Here is a 27,302-nt window from a genome sequence, read left to right on the forward strand (position 1 = left end):
ACATTTAGAATATTGGCTTTTGGTAAAAAAAAAAAAAAAAAAAAAAAAATCTTTATTTAGTATACATTAAGTAGTTTTAGTCTATGTTGCTGATTAAAGTTTTTGCAGTTTTATTTTTAAAAATCACTCCCTTATTTTAATTTAACTCAACTGTACAATTTAAGCTAAACTATACAGTTCTACAGTTGGATTGCTAAATAACCTTAGGGAAATCATATAATACGTCTTTGATTCCATCTCTTCCAAATATTTAAAAAATAAAAAATAATCTATATGACTGGGAAAGGATATAAAAGTCTGTAAATTGCTACTAAGATTTGCATGATACAAGATATTTAATACATTATGCATCTTTTATAAAACAAAGGTATAATCTTTTATAATAACTCCTCTAATTCCCCATGAACTTCCAGGAAAGAATTTTTTATTAGTAATAATGTTCAAAAATGCTTTGGGCTTTTAGAGGAAAAAAAAATCAGGTGTTAAATAATTAATGACCAAAAACACACATAATGATTAAATAAGAGTAGACAGATAATATTACATTAGCTGAGAAACCAGGGAACTGGAGTAGAGAAAAATTAGCCAATAGGGCAATTCACCCTTCACAAATTTGGTAGAAGAAGAGTGAGGAATACAGCTCACCCTATATCTGTTGTTTTTAGGTTGGGAATATATGAGATTAAACAAATATTAGAAGACATGAAAAGTGCAAAGTTGTAGCTCTTTTCGTTCATGTGATATAAGTGGTGAGTTTCAGGTGACCCTTGTGCTGAGATCAATTCATGATGCTCCATAAACTCTATAAATTAAAGACAACAAGTTAAGAGAAATAATGGGATAATGAGAAGAATCTCAAATCTAATTCCAATTCTCCACTGTCTTTTTAACCTTGGACATGTCTCAATTTCTTCATTTAACAAAACAAAACTTGTTTAACTGAAAGTTTATACCTTTTGATTAGTAATTTCTAATTTTTCCTTCCTTCCAATCCCTAGTAACCACTACTCCATTCTTTGAATCAGTGAATATGTTTTATATACTTCATTTAAGTAGGATCTTGAGTCTTTCTGTCACTGGCTTTCTTCACTGAGGGTAATGTCCATCTCACTAATACCTCATGTTTACATAGATACAAGGGAGCCTATGAAGTGCGGGATTCCTGCTTCCTTTTTTTTTTTTTTTTTCCTTTTGCTTTCATCTTGTGGGTTTAATGAAATTATGTTTGAAGCACAGAGCATAATACCTGATAGAAGAGCATTTTAAAATGGTGATTTTTACTAGTTTATGCTAGGTATGTTTGTAGGTTGATATCAAAGTAATAAAAATTATTATACTTACGTGCTCCATAGTTTTTTTTTTAATGTGTTCCATAGTTTTATCCTATTAAAATTCTCTAAGATTAGTCACCCACAGTATGTGAAAAAGAGCTATAGTGAAATGCATATGGGCCCAGGACAGAACAATTGATGGCTTTTTAATGCCACCCCCCAACACACCTCTGTCCCAGGACACAGAGTAAGGGGCCTCCTTGGTATATGTCTCCTTTGATCACTGAATGGAAACAGGTCTGGGTTTTAGCGTCTGTTTGCTTCTAAAACCCTGGAGAATGATAAATATACTATTACTTTCAGAATATACTCTTATACCTGCAATTAATCTCTTCATTATTAAAAGACACACTTATGAAAAGATCACTTAAAAAAAATCCTAAACTAAAATTATGGTTAATCACAATTTTAAGCATTTTATAGAATTTTTACATGGTATATAACTAGAAAATAATAACCATTACATTAAAACACACATTCACCTTGCCTTTAATATAGCAATTCAACTTCTTGGAATTTTCCTTAGGGAATTATTCTTTAAAAAATTCATGATTATGTGTTAAATGTGCTTATAATAGCAGAAGGAAAACCAACTTAAACATTCATCAATAAATTGCAAATGTTCTGAACATCATCAATAGATATCAATAATGTCCATCAGTATAATTCTGATTTCCTAAATAAAGGATGGTATTTACACAGAATGTACATGCAGTAAAATATGCACCTTTTATATATCAGTAAAATTACACAGTTCTAGAAAATATACATAACGTTTTAAGTTTCAAATGGGTAATGAAATAGCATGAACAGTTTAATATTAATTTAACATAAGTATGTGTGTAAGTATATGCTTACATACATAAAAAGTTTATTGTATACTTCTCAGAATAATTGTTATATATGTTTTTCTAATTTGTAAAATAGTTCCCTGATTTCTTTTTTTTTTTTTTTTGCATTGAGCATAAATAGCTTTATGCTTAAGATAATTAAAACTAAAATAACCAAATGACAATTTGGAAATCATGCAATATCAATAACATTCAAAACAGACATGTACTGAGAATTTAAAAGTTAAGAATTTAAAATAATAGAATTTTAAACACATAGTCCAATTTCTTCATTTTTCAGACAAAGAAAGTAAAGCCCAGAGAGATGAAATTATCTCTTGAGGTTAAAGCAGTTATTCCTGGTATGTACCTAATGCATACCAACCCTCTGATTCTGTAAAGCCTTCAGGTTTGCTATTTTCTTTCCAAATAATTAGGTAAATGTTACTCATGCTTAATTTTTTTATGGCCATAAAGATTACACCACAACACCATAATCTGAGTAAAGGATCTGGCCCATGCCAAATCCAGAGATGAGCTTCTAGACAGTGTACTCTATTATGTTCTCCCCTACTCCTCAACTGATTGTTTTCTTGGTTTTGTTTTTAAAATATAATGTTGAAATAATGCCAAGACAATGCAATCACCAAGGTTTCAATAGTGCAGAGTCCTCACTTTGATTTATGAGAAACTCTCCCCCCCCCCCCCCCTCCCCCACCCACCCCCCTTGTAAGTCTTGAGTGCATTCAACTGCTTGAGGCCTTAGAAATGGTAAAGAGCTCCCTGCTGTTTCAAACCCTAGGTTAAGTGGAGAATCCACATTCCATCCATTCCTCCCCTGGAGAACGTGTGTCAGAACTTCACCAAGATCACAGCTGCTGAAACCACCCAGGTGATTTCCACAGCCCTAGACCTCATCAGCACAGAAGCTTTGCTGCAATATGCCAAGCCCATCTCAGCCACCTGCTCCTTTCCCCTTCTTTGAGACATATAGAAGCCTAGGGCACTTTCCTACATTTCTTAAGGATCTCAAGCCAAGTATTCCCCACCCCAGTTAGTTTTCAGGAGTTTCATTCTTTCAAAATTCAATATTGAGGAAATAGTATGATTTCCTGTAACTCTTAAAGTCCTTGAGAATTTATTAAGATAGCCACTAACTCACATTAGGGTGAAAACCAGACAGAATTTTAAGTGATGTGGCAGTTAAGATCAATTTAATTTTTTGAGGAGGCGAAGCATAAAAATAGGCAATTATTCCTACCAAATCTATTTAAATTTTTATTTAATGTTCTATTGACTATGACAAAAGTATAATACTTTTTGAAAAATATGATTCCTAGGTTTGGTGGCACATATTACTTCAAGATTAAATAAATTTTACATTAACAGACTAGAGTTTAGATATGCAAAAACGTGTAATGTGCACTGTTCTTACTGAAGACCCCAAAATATTTGTAAGAGCATTAGGTAGTAAAATAATTATTTATACTCTTCAACACTTAAACAATTTTCACCAAATATGAAGATGTTTAGGTTGAAACAACTCCCCAGTTTTATAATTTACATCTTCTCCCTTGAAGGTTTATGTATTTCATTTTATTTGGTTGTTATTAAAAATGATGAGGAAGGGCTGCATGTTCTTAAGGGAATTCTGTTAAAAGAGAATTGTTACATAACATAGAATTCTTACTAAGAAACAAAAAAATACCTTTGCTTTCTCTTAGTCTCTAAGGATAGTTTAAGGAACCAAGTAGGCTAAAATTGGAGATGCAGATTTTCCTCAGAGGGACCATAAAAGTAAACAGTCTGAAAGATTTTGATTTCTGCCATGTAGGTGTTCATGAGGTTTGTCAGCAGGTGCAAATGATCATACCCTCAGCTTATAAAATAAAGTCATGGAGTGATAACAACTGCACAGATTTTCTAAGACAATAAAATTGTAGAAACTACTATCATTACCTCTTTCAGATTATTTTGAGGAGGGAAAAAACAAATTGCAAGCTTATCTTTCCTAAATAAATAGTGGAAATTACTTTGTAACAACTTTATATGTTGTACATTAATCGTCAACCCAACAATTATATATATACTTCAACATTTTTCTCTCCTAGTGGTAGAAATAATGCAGCATGTGTCTATACAAAAACTTTCATTTAATAGAAACTATTTCTATGAATATCATAGTTTAGTTCCAATTAATAAGAAATTGCAGCTGGGTGCTGTGGTACACACTTATAATCCCAGTGGCTCTGGAGGCTGAGGCAGGAGGATCAAAGCCAGTCTCAGCAAAAGTGAGGTGCTAAGCCACACACTGTGACCCTGTCTCTAAAGAAAATACAAAATAGGGCTGAGGATTGGAGTTCAATCCCTGGTACCAAAAAAAGAAAAAAGAAAAGAAAAAAAATTGCAACATTACATAACAACCTGATACTATTTTGCATCTTAAGCCCAAAAGCTTTGGCTGTACAACTGCTAAGAACAGTGATAAGCATCATAAGGCCCTCCCATCCCAAAGACCCTAAGCAGCTACCTACAAAGTAAGATCAAGGTGAGGCTTATTTGAGAAAATCTGGGGTTTATGGGAATCCAAAACTTTTAATTATCTTCAAACAATTATAACCTGACTTTTATGTGCACTGTGAATGACTGCACCATTAAGTAAATTAGAGACAATCACCCTCACTCTGCCATAGCCAAAGTCAAAGCCAAAATTTTTTGTGTTATTTAGTTTCTGTTTAATATTAGTTTCTATTTCTTGAAATCTCTCTCTCCTCCCTTGGATCTTCTATGCTGTACCTTTGGTTTCTACTTCTTTAGTCCTGCAGGTCTGTTCTGTCTAAAATTTAAATGTTACTGTTCTCCTGACTTCTTTCTCAGCCAACCTCTATTCTTAACACTTTCTCTTGCTGGATAGTCATCACCATCTTCACAGCTTCCCTTTTGTGTTCTAAGTAAAATTCATAGACTGGCTTACTGCCAATCAATACCCTCCAGGGAGTATCCTCCTGATCCATTCTTAATGCATCCCATTTTCTTATATCTCTGCTGTATGTCCTGTTAGCAACATTAACAGAATTCATTGTATCATTCTGCAGTTCCTTTTGTGTTTTTTCTTATTTTTTTTATTTGATGCCAGGAAAAACCCCATCATCCAGGTAGGAAAACCAGGACATAACTCTCTCTCTGCTTATTTCCTTCCTCTAAATAATGATGATCAGGAGACTTTATCTCTTACATGTTCATAAATACATTCTGTTTTCCCAATTACTATTGCTGCTTTCCTCAAAATCATCTGTTATTTTTCCTAGATCTTTGCAACAGTCTTCTATTACTGAAGTTCCTCTTCTCAGATATATCCTCCTCAAAGTTATCGATGTGATTTACGTAAAACAGAACCCTAAATGTACTCTCCTCTTCAAATCCAAAGTCTTTACATTACATGGAAGATAACTTCAATGCTTTTGGCAGACTCTCCAAGGACTATCTCTACTCTTATCCCCTCCTAGATATCCAGCTTCATCAAGTTCTTCCACTATAAATAGTTGCCTTCCTTCTTGACTTGGAAGATTTCTCTGATCCACCTCCACATTCCTCCCAACTTCTTTCCCAGAAGGAATTGATACTCTGGGCAATCAATAAACTCTTATACTTCCTGTCATTTTATTTAAATTCAATGTCTTCACTTTGATTTCCAATTCATGCCTTAAGTCACTAAAATCAGGAACTCACTATTCTGCTCCAGCGAAGTTAGTAGAAACACTGAAGTCAGTGAAGGAACACACAATAGAAATAGGCTTACTGATATATATTTTGGTGGGTTGGGATAGTCATATTTTGGAAAGGTGAGCTATGTGGTATCTCAAAAGTAACATGTGTGGCTAATGTATTCCTCTGGTCAATGAGATCCGTTCTGTCAATACAAAATGTTGTACAGCCCTTTATAATAATTAAGGGAAAAGAAAAAAAATTCCACATACTTTGACAAATCATAAATACTATAAATAATTTACATGTGTAATCTTCACTCATACATAAACATTCCTAGAAAATATGTCATGGGATAGGTGGCAAAAGCAGAATATATACTGCTGTTCAAATATGTTTCCATCATCAATAAATTAGTAGTATGGTGAGAATGAAATCTATTTGAAGAAAGAATAATAGAAATATAAAATATAAGCACCAATTATATATAACAGAGATAGCATTAAAAACTAACATTGGGCACATAAATTCTACATTATTATTAATTAAATTTATAAAAGTATTTCGAATAGGGAAACTCACATGTTTCTGCAAGGAAATTGAGCATGCAGATGTTTACATAAATAAAATCTTCTTCCTGGGGAACAGCATTATGAATACATTTTCCAAACTCTTCAAGAAATCACAGCAAATCTAAAAGTGCAGTGATCCATTGTGTAAAATTTCTATGCAAACTATCAGGGCCCCATTAATTTATGATAGACTCAGAAATCAAATAGCTATATTTTATGAGTACTATTTACATTACTTCACTTAAAATAAATGCTTTAGGAAAATATAATGCCATTGTAATCTGCTTTGTAAGAATTAAGTGGTATTTGTAAAATGATTTAATAAAAGATTGTCAATTATTAAATTAATAGTTTAAAATTTCAGCTCATGTTCTATTTTTAAAAGTTATGAGAGGGATTATAATTTAAACTTTAAATCTCTGTACTAATACATTTTATTTAATTTTAAAAATCTTTTTATAATTTCATGACTTGTGGCCCAGAAGGTATGCTTTGATTGCTAACATGGGGCAATCTGTTTTAGTCTAGGAATTCTCAGATATATTCCAAATAGTCAGATACAAATAGCTCAAGTATTTTGTGTTTAAAGCTTTAATTTTTCTATGTTTAGAAAATCATATTATTCTGAAACAAGCAATTTTAAGAAATCAAAGATTACCTAAAGGTAATATTAAGATACAGTATATGATAGTCTAGGAATTAGTCTCTTTTCCAAACTCTGCTAGGGTACATTCTAGTTAAGTTTTTTGACTTGAGGCAAACAGAGTTTATGTTGATTAAATTAATTGCCCATTTAGTACTGACTCCAACAGCCCTACAGTCTGACCTTCCCAGCCCTCCTTCATTTTGTAATTCCCCTACATCCCACTTCCAACCTATGATCCATCATTAGGATCAGTCTTCTGCATAGTCTTTCAATTTCCTCATCTCCTGTATCATGTTTACTTAGCAAAACCCTACATCTGTTATCCCTACCACTTTACATATTTCAGCTAACATATCTCTGTTCTTCTGTATGTTCACCCTTAACTATTTATCTTATAACACATATTCAGCTGAATAGCAAATTCTACCAGTTCCAAAATATGTCCAGAATCCAAATCATTTCCCCTTTCAATACTCTTTAGCCCAAGCAAACATCATCTTTTTCCAGAGTTATAGTAACAGTTTCCCAATAGTTCTGTCAGCTAAATCACTCTCCCACCTCTAATCCCTTCACTCCATTTCAATGCAAAAGTCGGAGAACTCCTTTCAAAAACATAAATCATATTATATACCTACCTGCTCTGCTTAAAAACAGAATCACTTTTGTTCTTTTCTGAGAAGTCTCCACTTCCCTGCCTCCTCATCTCTCAGGTCTCATCTTCCCCTACTCTCCCTTGTTCCTCATTCACTACTGCCCACCCTTCTCCTTGCTGTTCTTAGATTAGCCTAGCAATACTCCCAGTTGCCTCAGAGCCTTTCCCTAGGACTGGGGGTTGGGTTGAATCAAGGATGGAAGGCTTCTTTCTCTCACCTCCTTCAGGGGTTGGTTTATCATTAAATTCTTGGGGAGATCTTTACTGTCCAATGGATTTAAATTTTGTCATCTTGACAATCTAATTTTTTCTGATACTATTCTGTACTGTGCTTATACAATATATTTTACTCATTTTTTTTATTGTCCTTGCACCTGCATGAGAACATAAGCTCCATTAGGTTTTTTCTTACTCACTATTGAATTTTCAATAAGTAGAACAGTGCTTCAACACAGTTTTGCTTAATATATGTTTGTTGAATGTATTGTGAATCTTCCACAGTGATGATTCATACTTTCTTGATATTTAAATCAGTTATTCAGGAAAAAAAAATGTGCATTTGATTTTTAATCATCATTGGAAAGAACTTGAGCTCTGAAGTCAAAGATTTTGTGTTCACATTTTGGCTCCACCAATTAGAAGCTGCATAACCATGAGAATAATAACAACATCCACCTCACAGAGGAGTTATATAAAATCATGGGGGGGAGGGTCAAGCAAGCCCAAAGGATGTTTTATAGGGTCTCTGGCCAGAGTAAACACTAGCCACTCTTAGCCATTGTTTTTATTTAAGTGTACTAAAGTGGGCAGGGAAATGTGCTATATATCCTCATTAAGTCTTTTTGCCTGCACTTGAAGAATGAAATACTATGCATCCCTTGGGGATTCCAGAAATATCTTGAGTCCTCCAGAATTCCAGACTAAAGGAAAGAATGGGTTGGTTGATGTTTTCTTGGGGTTGTGTCATGTCAAGTGTGTACTAGGCATAATTTAATTTGTTCTGCAATTACTCATACTCTCCAGTACTTATTAGAAATGTACAGTACTTATTACTGTACATTCTGGTGAAAAGGATGGGGAACCGTGGAAGGACAAAGAGGCTCTAGAAATACTCTCTGAAACCCAGGCCAGTCAGAGACACTGGGGATCCCTAGAGAGGATTCCTGACTCTCAGGATTTCTGAGGCCTTCAGTGTTTGTAGTTTCCATCTTGGGTGTGGGCCTGTGACTCACACTGAATCACCACCACTTAACCAGTCCAGCTGTTTCCATTTCCAGAGCTGCGAGAACTTCCTTGGTCTCCAGGTTGTCAAAGTAGTCATTTAAAATGCTCTTAAAATTGTCGAAGTGACTTCTGACTTAGAAAAGCAAAAATAATTCTGCACTGCTTTTAGACTTATGAATCAGCCTGGAAGCCCAATTCAAAATTGCAAAAAGTGGGAAAAATTTACTCTAAATCTCCATTTAGAAACCACCCTGGCATGGGGACTCTTTTGATTTATTTTAATGTGAAGGAAAAAGAAAAGAGAGAAAAAATTAAACATCATAAGAATGGCAACTTAAAAAAAAAAAAAACCCTTTGGTTACACTTTAGAATTTGAATAAAAAGGAATTAAAACTTCTAACTCAGATATTTCTGAATGAATGTTAGAATCTATAATTATATTTAAATGGAAATCAAGTTATTTAGGAGGAACATGTTTTATTACTGTTTGTGGAAGATTTTGCAAGGCAGTATGTGGTAAAGTATTCAAAGTACTAGAGATGAGTTAGATCAGACTCTGGCTTATTTCCCAGAAAATACAAAATTCTATACAGAAAAGCAGTATAATCGGTTTCTTATGCTACCCATTCAGGTGTCTCATGTACAGTGGAAATTTAATCCAGATCTTCAGATAGAAATCTATTTAAAATGTAAAGAAATAAGACCAGATATCAATTGCAGTTGAACAGTGTTCTTGTGTATAAGAATTCCAAGCACATGAAATGTATCATTTTCACAGAATTAATGGAAATAAATTGAAAGGAATGTTGACAGATTTATAAAATTAGAACAAATTCATTAAGAAAAAGGGTTCAATTTTACTTCCATGCATAACATAATCTAATAATCCTTCACTGATTTAAAGGTTGAAACACATTAAGGAAAAGCTAGTCACTGTGCTAGGTACAGAAATGTGCTTCATAGATATTGAATGAGTAAGTGAAGAAAATGGGTTGTAAGCCACACCCAAGATAGAAACTACAAACACTGAAGGTTGGCACTCACGACTGAGATGCTAACACAAATGATGAAATTAATTGAATAGGTAGGTAATAGGTCCAAATTAATACTAAATTTGAATATATATATAGTCTGATACCTTTGAAATTATTTAAAAAGGTGGCTTTAATGGAAGCAACCATGGATAAAGCTGTTGCCAGAAGAGTTAAAGGGAATGTATCCTGAAAACCTAATTATTATTATGATTACTAGTTCTGATTCTTTGCTCCACAGCATAGGTTTTGTTTGTTTGTTTGTTGAGTTTGAACCATAGACATGTATTTCACTACAGTTCTGGAGGCTAGAGTGTCAGCAGGGTTGGCTCCTATTAAGGACTGTATGAATCTGTTCAATGCCTGTCTACTAGCTTCTGGTGACAGCTGGCAATGCTTGGTGTATCTTGGCTTATGGATGCATTACTCCAATCTCTGCCTCCCACAGCATAGGTTCTTAATGAGTTTTGTTTCACCAGAGGTGTTTGATGGCCTATGGGGATATTTTTGATTTAGCAATTACTGGGGGGATGCTCTAGGTCATTGATGGTTGACAATCAAGGATGGTAACCATCTCACAAATAAAAGGACAATTTGGTACCAGAAAAAATTACTTACATAACTTTGAAATATCTTGCTTAATATTCATTTAGTTGAAATATTTATAATTAATCTGAACCTAGATTCTCACTTTATTTTACATACAATTTATCTTTGCATGTTTTTAAAATACACCAAAATTTCCAGAAATGCAACTACAATATAAATGGAAACATACATTTATGTATTTGTTGATTTATTTGCTTTTATGATCTCCAAATACGATAAACTTTCTACGATCTTTCTGGTTTAAGGTCTAAATTGAAATTTTTACTGATCTCTTTCTTAATCTTGTTCCTTAGAACAACATTCTCTGTTAACTTGAGACGAGGAATCCTGACCCAAGTAAAAGAACCTGTCTTCTATGCCCTAGAGAAGAGCTGCTGTAAACTGGCCATGTCAGACCTTCTTTTTCTGGTTTTACTAGTATAAGGACAAAGGGACCTCCCAAGGAGAAGTAATCACAAACTCATCCTTTCCATACCAGCCTAAGGGAAAAGAAAGTAATTTAGAAAGTCTAAACAGAGAACAGAGTTTGTAACTCTGTAGTTCCTCTCTAGAAAGCTTTTCTAACACAATAGCCTACTTTGTCCTATCAATGGTGAGAAAGTGGCCTAGAGCTACTGCTATAGCATACAACCAACACTTAGAATAAGTTACCCAATTACTTTTTGTTATTGTTATTTTGTAAAATAGTTTGGGAAAATGTTCTCAAAAAGCGAAAAGAACTAAAAATTACAATCTAACAATTGTTATAGATTTTATATGTATATTTATTGCTATAACAGAAAATTTTATATTTTTGTTGGAATATACCATGTTTTATATTTTGATTATTATATGAATTGCTACATTAGAAAATTAGAAAATTTCAATTCACATTCTATGTCAGTGTACTGAAAATTTTATGTACGGTAAAACAAATTTTCCACTAAAAATATGCTAGAGATCAATGCTCTATAACCATTTTGCTATTTCACTTATTATATATTTTTCCCTATCATTACTTATAATCTGTCTGGGTTCATTTTTATGGATTTTTAATTAAAGGGTGATGTGAGATCTCTCTCATACACACACATATTGGAAAATGTCCTGGGTTTTAATAACTAGTACTTTTGCATATTAAATTAATATGCCTATCTACACCTTTGCCACCTGTATTGTGGTTGGAATAGCAGCACTGACATCTTCTAGAGCTTGTTTAAAATGCAGATTTTTCAGGCTCCAGAATCAGAATCTGTATGTTATGAGCTTCCTCTTATGATCTGTATGCACTTACAATACAAGAAGCAAAGATTATGAACAAAGGTCAGCAAACTTTTTGTAGATGACCTAATAATAAATAGTTTAGGCTTTTGTGAGCCATGCATTTCTGTTTGAACTGCTCAACCCTTTCCATCCTTTCCATACCAGTCTGAGGGAAAAGAAAGTAATTTAGAAAGTCTAAACAGAGAACAGAGTTTGTAACTCTGTAGTTCCTCTCTAGAAAGTTTTTCTAACCCTGAAGTTATAGTGCAAAAGCAGTAAGACAAATAAGCAAATGGGTGTGACAGTGTTCCAGCAATACTTTATTTATGAGCACTGACATCTAATTTTAAAATGTCATCCAAAATATTCTTTCAATTCTTCCCACTATTTAAAAATATAAAAACCCTCTTCTGTTACTATGGACTCTCAGATTCAGTTTGTGATCTATAGCTTAAGGACCTCTGAACTTCAGCCCAGTTATCTTTCATAAGGTGATGATGTATGCATGGGAAACAGAATATCTGAAAGCCCAAAAGAAAAAGTACAAATAGAAGAAATCTAGTTTCAAATATCTGAAAACCATATTAAAGACAAAAGAACAATAAAAAGACAATCACATCAAGGAACACATACCTTTTGTTATATATGCAAGGTGTATGTACGATATATGCTTATTCCAAAGAATATTGAATATTACAAGAGAAATATTTAAAATTATGTAAATCATTTTCCTCAAAGTCACATACTGCTAAACTCTATTTACAAAAAATATTTTTGTATGCATACAAATATTACTATAGATACAATTTTATATTCTAATTTTCTTACCTAATACTATTTCTGTTGCTTTGTACATGTTGTTAAATGGGCTTCCAAAAAACATGATTTTAAATGACAGGCTAATATTCTAGAATAACGACATCGTCACATTTTATTAGGCTTTGCTATATTAAAAGAGCAGTAGAAAAAACAAGGTTGACTGAATGTGAGTAGAATGAGTAATGGTTACTCAATTTAACATGAGAAAACCTTAAAAAAGCAGTGGTTATAGGCCTGTCTAATTATAGAGTCTAGAAGATGAATAAAGGTATCCATTGAGGGATCACCTCCAGGAAGAGTGGGCAGGAAAGGTAGAAAACTAGATACATATTTCATTGCAAAGCTAATGAATATTTAGAAATCTTTTTATTTTAAGTATAAGAGTATAAGATATGAAAAGATATTTTACTATCTTCCTGAAATAAAAAATAAAGTTCTGTACAGCTAGGCATAGGATAGCCTTTTTTTTTTTTTTTGGTACTGGAGATTGAACTCAGGGGCACTTGACCACTGAATCAGAGGCCCAGCCCTATTTTGTATTTTATTTAGAGACAGGGTCTCACTGAGTTGCTTGGCATCTTGCTTTTGAACTCGAGATCTTCCTGTATCAGTCTCCCAAGCAGCTGGGATTACAAGCTTGTGCCACCATGACCAGCAAGGATAGCCATTAAAACTATTATAGTCACAATAATTTATGTGAATAAGAAATTATTTAAAAAAGAAATCATTATGATCATACAAAAGAGTTATTAAAATATTTATTGTACATTACTGCAGTAGGGACAAGAAAAATAAATAATGTGAATAATGGAATCTTTCCTATTTGGAAGTAAAAATCTTTAAAGAGGTATGATGACAAAGAATACATCAAAGTACTAAAACACTGAAATAAATTTTGTAATTGTGTTGGCTTTTTGCAAAAAGTTATACTATTTCAATTCTGACTTTTCTTCTCTTGTGTTATGAGTGAAAAAGATGAGACTGATATATTTCTTATTATTAGAAAAATAATTTATTGCTTTCTAAATCTGAGATGGAAAGAACTGGATAGTGGACATTATTTAAATGATAAACAGTTTTAAATTGCCTAAATTCCAAAAATGTGATTATTTTATATAGTTCAACTTAATAACTGGGTTTTAAGCATTTCATCATATTTGTTGATAAAAACTGTGCATTTGTATGCATGCATATGTCATTTGTTCCTTAATAAAGAACTTCTTAGGATTGATTCTGTGAGGATCACCTTACTTCAATAAAATTTCTACAATGGCTGGATAAGCTCACAACCTACAAGATACAATCACTTATGTCCAAGATACAATCCTCATGATTTTATAAGAGATTAATACTTTATTTATGAGAACAGCAAATTATTAGATCAGACATAACTTTTAAGTCTCCCTATAAAAAACAACAGCAAACCGCTTAGGTTACAATCCTGGTTTGGGAGAGAAGCAATCTAAATGCAGTTATAAAAATAATCAAGATGAACATGATCAAGCTATTTCTTTTTAGCTTATATAAATCCTAAAATTCTCTTTTTATTTTTATTTTTTCAAAATATTACAAATATCTAATTGGAAGTCTTTAAAAATGGAAAGTATCTCTCATGTGACAAATTATTTCACAACAGTTATTTAAAGTACAGATAAATGCTAAAAAGGAGGATACTCCAATATGAAATGACTTTTGAAAATTATATTTAAAATATGCCTTACTTGACTTAGGGGGATTGCCATCTTATAGGTGATATAATTATGACCTAAAAAGTAAGCCCTGCTTTGAAGAGCAGGTTTATGCTATCCACTCAAAATTTAAATGATTGTAGGATTTTTTGATTGATGGAACACATACCTAGATGTTAAAGATGAACATCTGAAATGTACAAGAGTCTGTTGCTGACATTTTGTTGCTTTGAATTTTCTTCTGAAAGGAGAAAATATAGCATGCTGTGGAAAAGCCAAGTTTTAGAACAGAATGAGATGATTTAACATGATTTTCCTTTCAAAAAATTTCTATAATATTCATCTTTATAATTCTAGAAAATATTAAGTTCAAAAATTTATACCTAATATTTAATCATTAATTTTAATTCTTATTGAGGTATAAGTAATATGCAATGAAATATACATATTTAGTATGTGCAGTTTAATATTTATGTATATGTATATAAGTATAGTTGTGAAATCTTCAGTACAATCAAGATATATCACTCTCCAGCACTTTCCCTCTCCTTTCCCACCTCCCACTCATTCTTTCTTTTCCTCTGTAGTAAATGCTTATCACACATTGAGATGCATGCATACCTTGGTTTTTATTCAGGGACTATGGACTGAACTACAAGAAATAGCATTAATATTTTTTAGAAACTTCTTAATGAATCTTTTTACAAAGAAACAAATTCTTAAAGAATAAATTTCTTTAGGATAATAGATTTTATATAAATATTCTTTGCAGAATTAATCCTTTACCTGTTTTTCAAAAGTATTTTTTACTCCTTTACACTCTAACCATGTTGAGAATGAGCTAAGATTATTCTTACATCGATTGTGAGATCTCAGCTCTCTTTTATTCTAGGGTATATTGTCTTTCTGCAAAGGTCATTTTCTCCATTAATGGAGATGAAGGATATTGGGTTCCCTGGTACCTACATCGCTTCAACAGTACCCAGGGGACATTCTTTATCTTTTTCAATGCCTCTCTGAAAATATAAAACATTAGGAATGACACAAGAGCTAAGTTGTTTAAATCCCCCCCCCCCCAAATTATGCTTTTTGTAGGATTATTTTTGGAAATAACTGAAAAGAGGTAGCTTTCTTTTAGAGAAAAAAATTAACCTATTGTTCAAATGATAAAAATTTTAAAAGTAGCACGTATAGAAAATGTTTTTTCCAGGTAAGAATATCACTATAGGTATTTGTAGATAGTTGAAATATAAACAATTAATGCTAAGCACTATAAAGTATAATTAATTTTATTTAGTATTCACTTTCTTAGTAACTATATCTTCTTTTCTTTTTGGCTTCTAATAAAGAGAGTTACGATGTAAAACATGGATTTCTCAGTCAAGAGCTTACCAGGTAGGGTGTGCTTAACCAGGTGCAAAACTATCAAGGAAATTGTCAAGGTGGCTCAAGTAGGGTGAGTGAGAAAGAGAAAAATAAAGTTGAAGACATAAGAGGGACCAGGATCAAGAAGGACTTTGTAGGCTGCTGGAAGGATTTGACTTTTATTAGGATTTATATGAAGCAGGAAACCATTCATGGGAGGGACCTAAACATTTCATTTATTGAGAAGGTAGAAGTAGGGTTACAGATGGAGGCAGTAAAGGGCAGATTAGATACTAAATGTTCTCCTTTCAAAATTTTAAGGTAAAGTTGTTTATTAAATATCTAAGTAGAGATGTCTGGAAAGCACTTGATATACAGATTTGGAACTTGGGAGACAAGTTGAGTGGTTGAGTTTAGTGATGTAGATGTGGGATTCTCAACACTTAGATGTTATGAAAAGCCATGGTCTTTGGTGGAATTTCTAGAGGTGTACCAGTCATGGTTCAAAGAAGCAGTATCTCTAGGAGATAAATATGGATTTGTTCCAGGAACTTAACCATAAACATCTGTGGAAGCTGATTCATAAATCCCTCTAAGTCTTCATACCTAATGCTGGAATTTGAAGTACTCAGGGCAGATAGTCTGAAGAGAGAGATGAAAGTTAGGTGAAAGAAAGAATAGGCTGACATACAAGTATGAACGAGAAACCAATGAAGACAGACTGAAACCAGCCTCAGTCCTGGTTGTCTCTGATTTTGGTAATGTAGGTGTCGTACAAAAGCGGTAGCCCTTAGATTTGAAGTTACAGAAACACCTGGCCCAGGAAATGGAAAACCTGAAGGAGGTTACTGGAAGGAGGAACAATTGCAGGCCTGACAGCTGCTATCTAAACCAACACAAAAGCAACCATGTGTGTGTTGCAAAATCTGTTTTTTCCTTCCACCCTCCAACCAAGAATCTCCCTTTGAGTAGGACTAACCTGAAACAATAAGAAAGGGAATTCTCAGAAAGCTATTTAGTTCAATTTGGCCCAGTTGACAAATTGCAAATCCATCACAAGGGGTGACTATGGATGGAAAACAGATGAGGTCCTAGGTCCTAACTTTTGTGGCATTCAAAAATTTAGAGATTAGAAACATGAGGGCTTCTAGCAAGGTTCCTCAAGTGTAGAGGGAATCGCTACTCAAGGGGTTGAGGCAGGAGAATTTAAAGTTCAAGGCCCTCCTTGGCAACTTAGGGATACTTTGTCCAAAATAAAAAATAAATGTAAAAAGAGGGATAAGAGTGTAACTCAGTGCTGGAGTGCCCTGGGTTCTATCCCTACTACTACCTTCTTCATCTCTTCTCTTCCGAATTATTACTGCCAGCAAAGAGGATGTGAGGGCTGGAGTTTGGTCTATGAGATGGTGGTCACCTGTTGAGGAGGGACGAACTATAAGATAGAAAGTGCTCACATCAGTAAAGATCATAACACAGTCACATAAGCCCTGGACTTAACCTGGGCTATGTTTGCAAGAAGTCAAATTCATCATATTGAAATCACTGTTGTTCTGGGTTTTCTACCACTTGCATCTAAACAAAGTTCTAACTGATACAGTTGATTTGAGAGAGAATGAGAGGTGAACAAATGAAGAAAGAATACAGACAATATTTTGAAAGAATTTGATCAAAATTTTGAGTTCAGATGTGAGTCTTTAGGTGGAGGAGAAGGGAAGTTAGTGGAAGATTTATTATTAAGATGAGAAATGATGCATTTGTTTATGAAATTAAGGATTACCCAACAGAGAAAAATTATTTGATCCCATAGAAAATAATTAATGTAAGGAACTGGGTACTGAATAATGGGAAAGGTGAAAATTTTTCATAGAAAAATTTAACCAACTTGACTGCTTGTTCAGAACAGGGAAAGTTCTCATTTGATTTATTTGTTTCTCATGTCACTGATAATACTGTTATAGTTTTTTAAAAAAAACTACGGGACATAGAATTCTGAGAATTTGAATAAATTTACATAAATTCTTATTAGATTGCCAGAAACGACTAGATGATATGGCTTGTTTTTAATGCTGTAAAGCTTACTTTGTTGAGAATAATTGATAGACTCTTTTGTTTTAAAACTTACATCACTTGGGAAATCTTAATTTGATTTTCACATTTATTTGTGAAATGCATTGTTTCTTATATCTGCAGAAAGCTTATCAAACTTAAAGGAACTGATGCATTAATTAGCTTTTTGTTTAGCTATTAAAAATGTCACAGTACATTTTTATTGAAATTCCATTTTTATACCTTTTCTTACATTAATAAATGATCCACCTTCAGATCATTAAGCAATGCAGTGAAATCTCCTGCAATTAATTTTAGTCATAGCTGTATGCATATGCACTAACATATCCCTGGAAACAAGCTAATTTCTTAGCCCACTCAGTAGTGAAACTTTAGGCTGAAAATATTCTTTCTGTTTAGATCTCTGGGGAAATACGTTGTTTTATTTTGTTTTTATCATTTGACAAGCAAGTGGAATGAGTTTAAGGTTTAGAGTAGTTGATATTTTCTGTTCATATTTTTGCAATATTTATTTCCTATTATAAACATGATTATATAAATAAAACATGTAAGACATCATTCTACCATACAATAGTAATATTAGAAATGCTTTAGGTTTGAGACATGATTGTCATGAATCAGGCCTGGCTAAATATAGTTTTCCAAACTTATCAAATTTTCAACTGGGTTGTTAAATTTTAATCAACATATTTTCACAAGACATATTTTTCTACTTATCACCTTCATTTCTGACACATTTATGTTTTTTTTCAAAATTAAAGAGCATTTGTTATGAAATATTTTCCTGAAAAGAAAATCTAACATTCTTAAGTCTTAAATGTTCTGTTAAAAACATCTAAATCTTTTCACTCTTAACTGGCAAGACCTATTCTATCAACCATGGAAAGTAGCTCTGTTCAGAATATAAACTATCCCATTCTCACAGGATAAAGCATGCTGTTCATTTTGCAATAGGAAACAAATTGTAAGCAGAAATAAGTTTGCAATTGTGTTTGACAACTGAAAACATGTAGTACCAGTCTTGACCTCCACATGGTGCTAGCGTTATGTACTGGGACATAACAACTCAGGACTACCAGGCAGTGCAAAATAATGTTCAACAGTGCCCATCAAAAATAACTTCAATAATAAAACAACAGATTCAAATAAAAAGACACTGTACCTGAAATCCTGCCTTATGTAAAATCTGGCTTATATACAATAAAATTTTGGCAAATCATTTGTGGAAATTATGGTAAAGTTAAATAAAAGGTGACACCAATATGAAGTTTAGATTTCTTGTTTCATCTTTGGGATCTCACCAATGGGTCCACGGACATTTCACTTTCTTTTTTCATGTGTTGTTTTCACTCTTTAAAATGGTTATTTGGAATGGTGTTTAGGAAACAAAGTCATTGAGGGGAAAAAGAAGCTTCATATGACTTCTACCAGTTTTTTCCTTTGGTCATTGTGTTTTCTTTGAACTCTAAAATTCACTTTCAAAGCCAAAATATGTTTTATTTTAAATATTCTGATTTTTCATCATATTCTTTACAACATTAAAGTTAGTTTTTTTCCATTTATTTTAATGTGAAACAGGTATATTCATTGAGTTGGCAGCTTTATGTGATGTGTGAGATTTTATATGCATTTGCCAATTATATGACAAGTGAAGATACTAAAACTTTACAAAATATTGGCCTTTTTGCTTAGTTTCTTGCCAAGTGACTAATATGTAATTGCATTGGCTTTGTATAAACTTTCCTATTTTTCTTTTATAGTGGAACAAAATTGTTTTCTCCACTTTATACTTACATATTGACCATGTATCCTCTGTCAAGACAAAGTGAACAACTACAGAAGTGATCCAAAAGATTAATATTAATAATTAATATTAATTTTTGATCTCTAAATATCTTAAGCACACATAGGGTACCTTACAAACAATTACTCTCAGTAAATATTTATGGAATAAATCATTCCATGCCAACTGGTTTGGGTCTGGAATTAGCAATAGAGCATGAAGGAAATTATGGAGAAAATAAAAGGGGTCTAAAGACTGGAATAAAGAATAGAAAAACTAAAAAATAATTGCATTGAATTATCACTTATACCTTCCTTCCCTTTTTCCCTCCCTCTCTTCCTCTTAAAAATTAAACAATTCAGCAACTGACCTTGAAAAATTTAGACCACTTATTGCCAAGAAAAAAAAAATATGGTGGTCTTAAAGACTAGTATAAAATTAGAGACAACAGTGGATAAATAAATTCTTGACCGAGTTTATGGCATTTATTATTGTCTCATACTAAGTACATTTTTAAGTGGCTGGTTTATAAAATGTTGCCTTTAGTTCAGGTTCATTAATGATAACATTATTTGAACGTGTTGGAATCTTTTGGATAAAATAATATAAACATCAGTAAGTATTTACAAGTGATCTATTACCCGTAAATCTTTTCTCAGAAACTTCTTTTATTTAACCATAACTAGAAAATGTGTCTCTCTGTATGTGTGTGAGTGAGCATGTGTATATATATATATGTGCGTGTGTGTGTATATATGTATTCAGAAATAAGAATAACCATTTTTACCTGAAAATTTTTCTTTTTAAAATATTATTTTCTTAATAGTTTCTTCTTCAATTATTTTTCCTGTTGTACTTAGTTAGCTCCAGTGTTTTACCTGATTACCAAGTCAAAAGGACATAGCAGCTTACAAGGCCAGTACTCTACCATTAGACACAACCTGGAATATGAGACCTTATCTGGTGAGCTCAATCAGAGAAGACTAAACTGCCTTGAAAGGATTTTATTTTAAAATTATATATGGTTTATTATCAACATGTATGAGAGATAGATTCCTGCTAGTGTAGTATTTGGAAGAACCATTGAAGTTTTTCCTGAACAATATTCTCTGAAATACAAATGTAATGGTTAGAACCAGACACTGGAATCTGGGTTTAAACGGCAATTGTGCCACTTGCTGGTATTTTACCTCAAGCAAGTTACCAAGCATCTGTGTCCTACATTGTCCTTATGTGTATATGGCAATAAAAATCATTCCTGCTGCATAGGGTTGATTTTAGAGCTTAATTGGATTATAGGTGAATATGCCTTGCATGGTGCCTAGTTGATTGAAAACAACAAATTAACAAAAATCATTATCTTTAGTCTGTTAAAGTGGAATTGGTTCACAGTATACTAGTAGATGTTGAGAGTACTAGAAACGTATTACAAAAAATTCACCATGGGTTCCACCAATAACTCACAAATATATATATATTTCAACACTCATAGCAAGCAATAAGTTGTAGTATTTTATGAATGTTCCTGTTATATATATTTTTAAATTTAGAAATCTGTCTTTTTAAGGAATTCTTTATAACCCAAAAACAATAAGTAGGAAATGTCTCAGGACCTAAAAATAAATGATTTTCAGAATTAATGATATCCATAGTAATTTCATTTTACCACAAAAAGACATGAGAAACATTGCTCTTTGATTAAAGCCCATTAAAGACCATACCCGGGTCAAAGGTTTCTTCTGGTTTTCTTCATTGTTATCAAGAACCTAAAAGAAAATGAGAATAAATCTAGTATAAGTGAGAAATGAAGACTTTGAAATTTTTGCTCACATTTTGAGTCTCCTCCTCCCCCTTCTCCTTCTTCTTTCAGAGTAGCTGGTCTAAATGAAAATACAAAGCCAATGTATTGACTAGTCAATCATCTGGATGATGACCTCAGAAAAAAAATCAACGAAAACTCTTTCAGGCAGGTAACAGAATTGGGTCCTGGATGGTACCAGTTGGTGGGATGCCATTCTCTAGAACAATAGGCAGGAGGATACAAATCAGGGGTAATTTAAGTATCAATTTGTTCTCACCTTCTTTAATCACTGAATGTAGTAAAGAGTTAATACAGACACAAATTATGTGATATAAAGCATCAGAACTGAATGACAAGTAAAGGAAGCAGCAGTCTTGGTCTGTAAAATTCAACAGCAACAATGGTGGCAGCAGCTGCAACAGCAGGTCATATTGAAGGGACACTTGAGATGCTCCAGACTGGACATCCCTGGAATAGCAGAAGTAGAAGAGGGATTAGTGAAGCTGAAATTCCATGGCTACCATAGACAACATTTATCTCTAGTTCTAAAAATGTTCATCATCATTGCTATTATGATAGTTTGACTTTTTAATGGTCTTAATCATAATGTTCTTGAAATAAAGTCCCATGCTATTCACTTACAAATGATGCTTATGAGAATATTTTTGTGTACAATGCTCAATTGGAAAAGCTAAGGGCATATATCCTGTTCCATTGTAAAAGTGACACTGGAAATCACTTAACCTCTTAGACCCCAAGTACCCACATTTTCACATGACCATATTGGTAAGTTCAGCTGAAATAAGTTATAGTGACAGGTAAAGGTATACAGTATCTGTGACTTATTGATACAATGTGTTTGTCCAAAAGCATGATTTCAAAAGCACATCAGGGAAAGTGTGTGCATTTAGCTAGGGAGGATTTGCTATGCTGTGGTAACTAATATATCAGGTAACTTAACATAGCTTGTTTATTTCCTGCTCATATAAAATCCACTGGTGGTCTGGGTAATTTTATAGGGCAACTTCCCTGTATGTGGTGATTTCAATAATTTAAGATGCTCAGTCTCCTGGTTTCACCATTGCAATCTTAAGTTCCCCTCCTTTACTACAGAAAGGATTTTAGAAACAGAATTTCTTAGGAGTGCCCATTTCATTCCCTCAGCTCAGCTATCATACCCATTTCCACTGTTCATCTTTCTTTGACTAGAATTAGCTGAATGGCTTCGAGTACTGCCAATGGGACTGGGAAGTGCAGTGTTCCATATGTCCAGGAAGGAAGGAAAGAAGAGATATATATTTTTGAGGATATTGGTGAGTACAGTCAAGGTATGCTAGGCAATTTTAAGTAAAACAGAGAGAAATATTCACAATTTTGTTTGTTTTTGCACGTATTTGAAAAATATTAGCAGGACATCTAGACTATGAGACAATGGTTTTATTTTATACAAATTTAAACTGAATTTTAATTGCACTATGCTATTATAATAAAAATGGTGAATATGACAAAATATTTGTGTAACACTGGCCTAAAGGAACCTCTGTAAAATAGTTTTGTATGTAAAAGTTCAGGCAAATTAGGAACACAGGGTGGGAGATAGTAATCTATTCTTTTATGTATTCAACAGGATTCAACAACAGATAGTCTGGAACCACCTACAGGGAAGAATTGTTCTAGAGGCCAATCTCTCTTCTGCTGTTAAAATTGTGGAAACAGTGACAGAACGACCCCTCCCCCCATGGGGCACCCTGGGACTCTTGGTGAGTACTCAATTTCCCCTCTTTCTTTCTCACTATCAGATTGAGATTTCTCTTCATAGAATGGTGTAAGAAGAGCAACAATGGAATATTTTGGAATGAGACATTCCACCTGACAGGCAATATCTTCATTAATGACATGTTCTCACTAGTTTTCCATGTTACTAGATATTGTTCAAGCTGGTAGACTGGCTCTTCTCAAATCAAATATGATCACTAGATATTGTTGCTAATTCCAAAGATATTCAGTCTACCCAAATTTTTCACCCACTGCTGATGGTAAGTCAAGTGTTGATTTGGGTGGGATAGGGGGATAGGAGGTGCTGAGGATTGAACCCAGGGCCTCCTGTATCTTAGGCAAGAGCTCTCCCACGGAGCTGAACACCTGGCCCAGTAAGTCATCTTAAACATTTTCATCTTCAAAGGTATAAAATTTTCAATTTTCCAAATGTGTCTAGAAATCTCCCAAGTAGTGTGATTTTGATGTCCTGATTTGCTGTAATATTCTAGGTTTGTATGTAATTATTAGTAGAAAGGCCTTTTACTTTCAAAACTATATTATTTAGATGATAAATTATATGGTGACCCTGTTTCTGAAGATTATTCTTGTTTCATTTTATGGTATGAATGACTAATTTGGTCCCAAAGACTCTTTTCTTTATTTTAAAGCTAGAGGTTAAAGTCACATGGGGATGGGGTTGGGGCTATAGCTCAATTGGTAGAGTCCTTAAATCACAAGTCCCCCAGGTTCAAATCCCCAGCACCGTGCAAAAAAAAAAAAAAAAAGTCACATGGGGAGACCTGAGGCTATGAATAGTTCTGAATGCTCATTTTTTTTTAGGTAGGCATTTTTTTTTTTTTTTTGAATGTTTTGTGTGAGATAGAAAGAGAGAAGGACATGGAGAAGATTAAAGGGAATATGCAATTATGGTGATGATTCACGAATAAACCAAAGCACATTTTGAGGAACCCAAAGACATTCATTGTTCTGGCGTGTACTTCAGAATTGCCTTAACCTAAACTGAAGTATGATATATGAAACTGAAGACAAACCTTGACATTCATAGCATATATTCCCCCATTGGCATTTAGTGGTGTGACTTTATGTCTTAATGAACTGGTTGTAATGTCTTATATTGCCTCAAATCCGTAACAGAATTAGGACAAGCATTGTGCAATCGTAAGTATAATTTTAGTTGTATGAGGATGCTATTTCTAATAAAAGTTATAGGTACCATATTTACTTTCCACCGAGTCCTGCCATTAGGTAATGCATATAAAAACTGCTATTTACTCTTCAGTTCTGGAAGAAAGTAAAGGAGGATTTGGAAGATATACTATATCACAATTAGGTCTGTGCTCATCAGCTTGGCTTTTAAAACATGCAAGCGCCTTCAGAGACCACCCCAGGTTAAAAGTCTCTAAATACTTCATTTGCTTTAGTGTTAAATAAAGTTTAGAATTTGTTATCTTTTGTAGACTTTGGAAATCTAATTATTTATAATATCCAATGACATTTACATTTTGCTAAATATATTCTGCTTGTATAAGAACACATCATACTTAGAAAAATGGTACAGAATAACTGGCTGTACTTTTTGCTTATATATAATGCAAAATATTGAGTTTACTTGAGTTATCTTTTTACTATAATCACATGATTTTAAACACATAATTCTCAAATTATGTGTCTGTACTCATGACCATTTAAAATACAGAAACAGAAAAACTGATCTTTGTTGGTTCCCTTTGTTTATCATTTAATTATCAACTATCAAATCAAATATCTATTCCAGTTCATTGGTATCTTGAAATAATGCCATTCATTTCCATGCCAACCACTCCAGAGTGTTTGGTTTAGTTTTTGAGATTGATTGAAAGTAGATTGTAAAGTTGACCCATTGTGTTAAGCTTATTTACACAAACACAGTGTCTTGAAAATAAACTGTGAAAGTGCACAGCAGTTGAATTCTAAGGTAGTTTCCATCCTGAATTTTCTAATAACCGCTTTACAAGGGAACCATTGGGTAGACAATTTCAACTTTACCAGGTCCCTTACTGAAGAGATCATTACTTCAGAATTTATTTTTTTCTTAAATTTGAAGTAATATTTATGTTTTGCTTTGGGGAAGAGAATGTACTTTTGACTCGAAGAATTTCCCTGAGCAAATAATTTGATTCTCACCTATGAAATAATTACAGATGATTTTTTCCAAGCTCTTCAAACACTTTTTTTTCCTCGAAGGAGTTAAAAATAACATTTCTAAGATGAAAGCAATACAGAAACCTTAATCATGAAAAAAGACTGTGGAAACAGTGAACAAATTGATTGGGGTACTGAATGGTTACAAATAGATTCTTTTAAGAATGAAGTTGTATTTATTCAAGGATTAATCTTGGTGAGTGAGCATTTAGGAGCCCTTCCTGAGGCCACATCCTTGCCTCAGATATTTCTAAATAATCAGAGTATTATATGTGGTTCCCTCCACCCCACCCCCACTCCCGCTCACCACCCCTCCCGCCCCCCAGCCAAACGCTGACTTGTCCGTAGACGCTGAGTAACGTGCGGCCAGATATAAATGGGAGGGAGATGGGCGCTGGGCACGTGGACCAGAAATACTTCCTAGAAACAGCAAGTAGCCGCTCAACCCTGCCTGAACTTTGCTGTAAACACAGCGCACTGACAGACGGCATCCCTGCTGGGTGGATCCCGCACCTCCTAGAGGGAATGGCACTTCTTGTTTTTAATTAGCAAGGGGAAACGTGAATTAAAACTATCTGTTTGGCAAGTCGGTGCAAGAGGCTGACTCCTGAGAGGCTTCGGGGAGACCGAGGGGAGAGCTCCGCGGGGGAAGGTAGCGCGTGTGCTGGGTTTGTTTTCTCAATGAAATGCTTGCCGGTGACTGAAAAAAATACAGCTTCTTCCCCGGTCCGCGGCGTAGTTACCGCAGACAGCTCCAGGCAGGACATGGCTCTGAAGACGCGCTCCTCGGAATGCTCTCCTGCTCCGGGCTTTTAAACAACTGTCCTGAGGAAAGGAAGGTTTTACGTGTCCAAAGACAACTTGACAAATGGCACTTTGGAACTGTGCTTTCTGATGACAACACGTTCGATTTCTGACAAAGCCTCTCGCACGCTGCCCCTGGAGGGAAGTCCTAAGTAAAACTCAAGCCCGCCTTAAAGTGAGGTTCCGGAGGGCTTGCACCCTGAGACCGCAGCATGGCATCCGCCGGACGCGCTATCACCTTGCTCCTGTGGGGTCACTTACTGGAGCTTTGGCCAGGAGGTCGCGCAGCCGATACTCCCTACCCCCGGTTACGCCTGTCACATAAAGGTAGGTTACCTTTTCAGATCCTTTTGTTAAAAAAATGTAAAAGTATATAGACATTTAACACAGGTTCATGGTCTGCCAAGACCTCTAGAGTGCACCTGAAACACTGTATTGCAAAAGTCACCTAAAAGTCTAGGTACCTGTAATCAATACGGTTCACTTACCTTATCTGAAAATAGTGCAAAATCACAGGCCAACTTAGAGATGTTATTTTTGTCTTGGAAATATTAAGTTCACTCTCTAGTGGACAGAACAGAAAGATAGAAAACAGGTTGCAACAGCCTCAAGAGACTGAATCTACCAAGTTAGCAGCAGGTATTTAAATACCAATGCATGCATAATGGGCAACAGGACTACTGGGGAAAGGTTTTAGAAATAGAGGTACTATTTGGTTTTTGTTGAGGATAAGAGAACTCCTGAAGAGAAAAATGATGTCCTACTCATGATAACAGAATCGTCACCACATATTTAAATGACTAACAACTAATATAAATTACCTTTCTCGTTGACTTCATTATTAAAATATGTTTGTGTGGCAAAACAAAAAAATGGAGTTCACCTGCAATCATTGTAAATTAAATTATTAGAAAAGTATTAGTATTCACTAGAATCCATTCTTTCTTAGTGCAAATTCACCTTGCTTTACTGAAGCTCTGTCAGTGTGTTTAAATATTTTATCCTGCAATTATGTCTTGTAAAGCAACATTGTACTCATAAATAAATGATCAAAAGACAGGTTTTGCTTGGGGCTCAGTAAAAAGCCAGTTACGAAAAGGTTTGGTGATTCCTCCTGTAAACAAACAAACAAAAAATGCAACCCAGGCTCTGAGATTTGTAATCAATTACTAG

At 33.9% G+C, this 27,302-nt stretch overlaps 1 protein-coding gene and 1 long non-coding RNA gene across 2 annotated transcripts in view; one reads left to right on the forward strand and one right to left on the reverse strand.

Annotated features, from left to right (window-relative positions):
* Positions 1 to 201: 201 nt before the first annotated feature.
* LOC306667785 lies at positions 202 to 27,278 on the reverse strand. The gene is made up of 5 exons (XR_013765642.1): positions 26,618 to 27,278; positions 21,395 to 21,833; positions 17,045 to 17,146; positions 14,519 to 14,590; positions 202 to 802 (listed from the first exon to the last, which is right to left on the reverse strand). It is a non-coding gene; the product is annotated as an uncharacterized lncRNA (long non-coding RNA).
* Positions 25,714 to 27,302, forward strand: part of SEMA3E (semaphorin 3E) — a 282,400-nt gene continuing 280,811 nt past the window's right edge. The window contains exon 1 of the mRNA XM_079150556.1: positions 25,714 to 26,456. Coding sequence (XP_079006682.1) covers positions 26,342 to 26,456 — 115 coding nt within the window. The 5' untranslated portion in view covers positions 25,714 to 26,341. The remainder of the gene's footprint in view (positions 26,457 to 27,302) is intronic.

This window comes from Sciurus vulgaris (assembly GCF_902686455.1).
Source record: "Sciurus vulgaris genome assembly, chromosome: 8".
Taxonomy (NCBI): domain Eukaryota; kingdom Metazoa; phylum Chordata; class Mammalia; order Rodentia; family Sciuridae; genus Sciurus; species Sciurus vulgaris.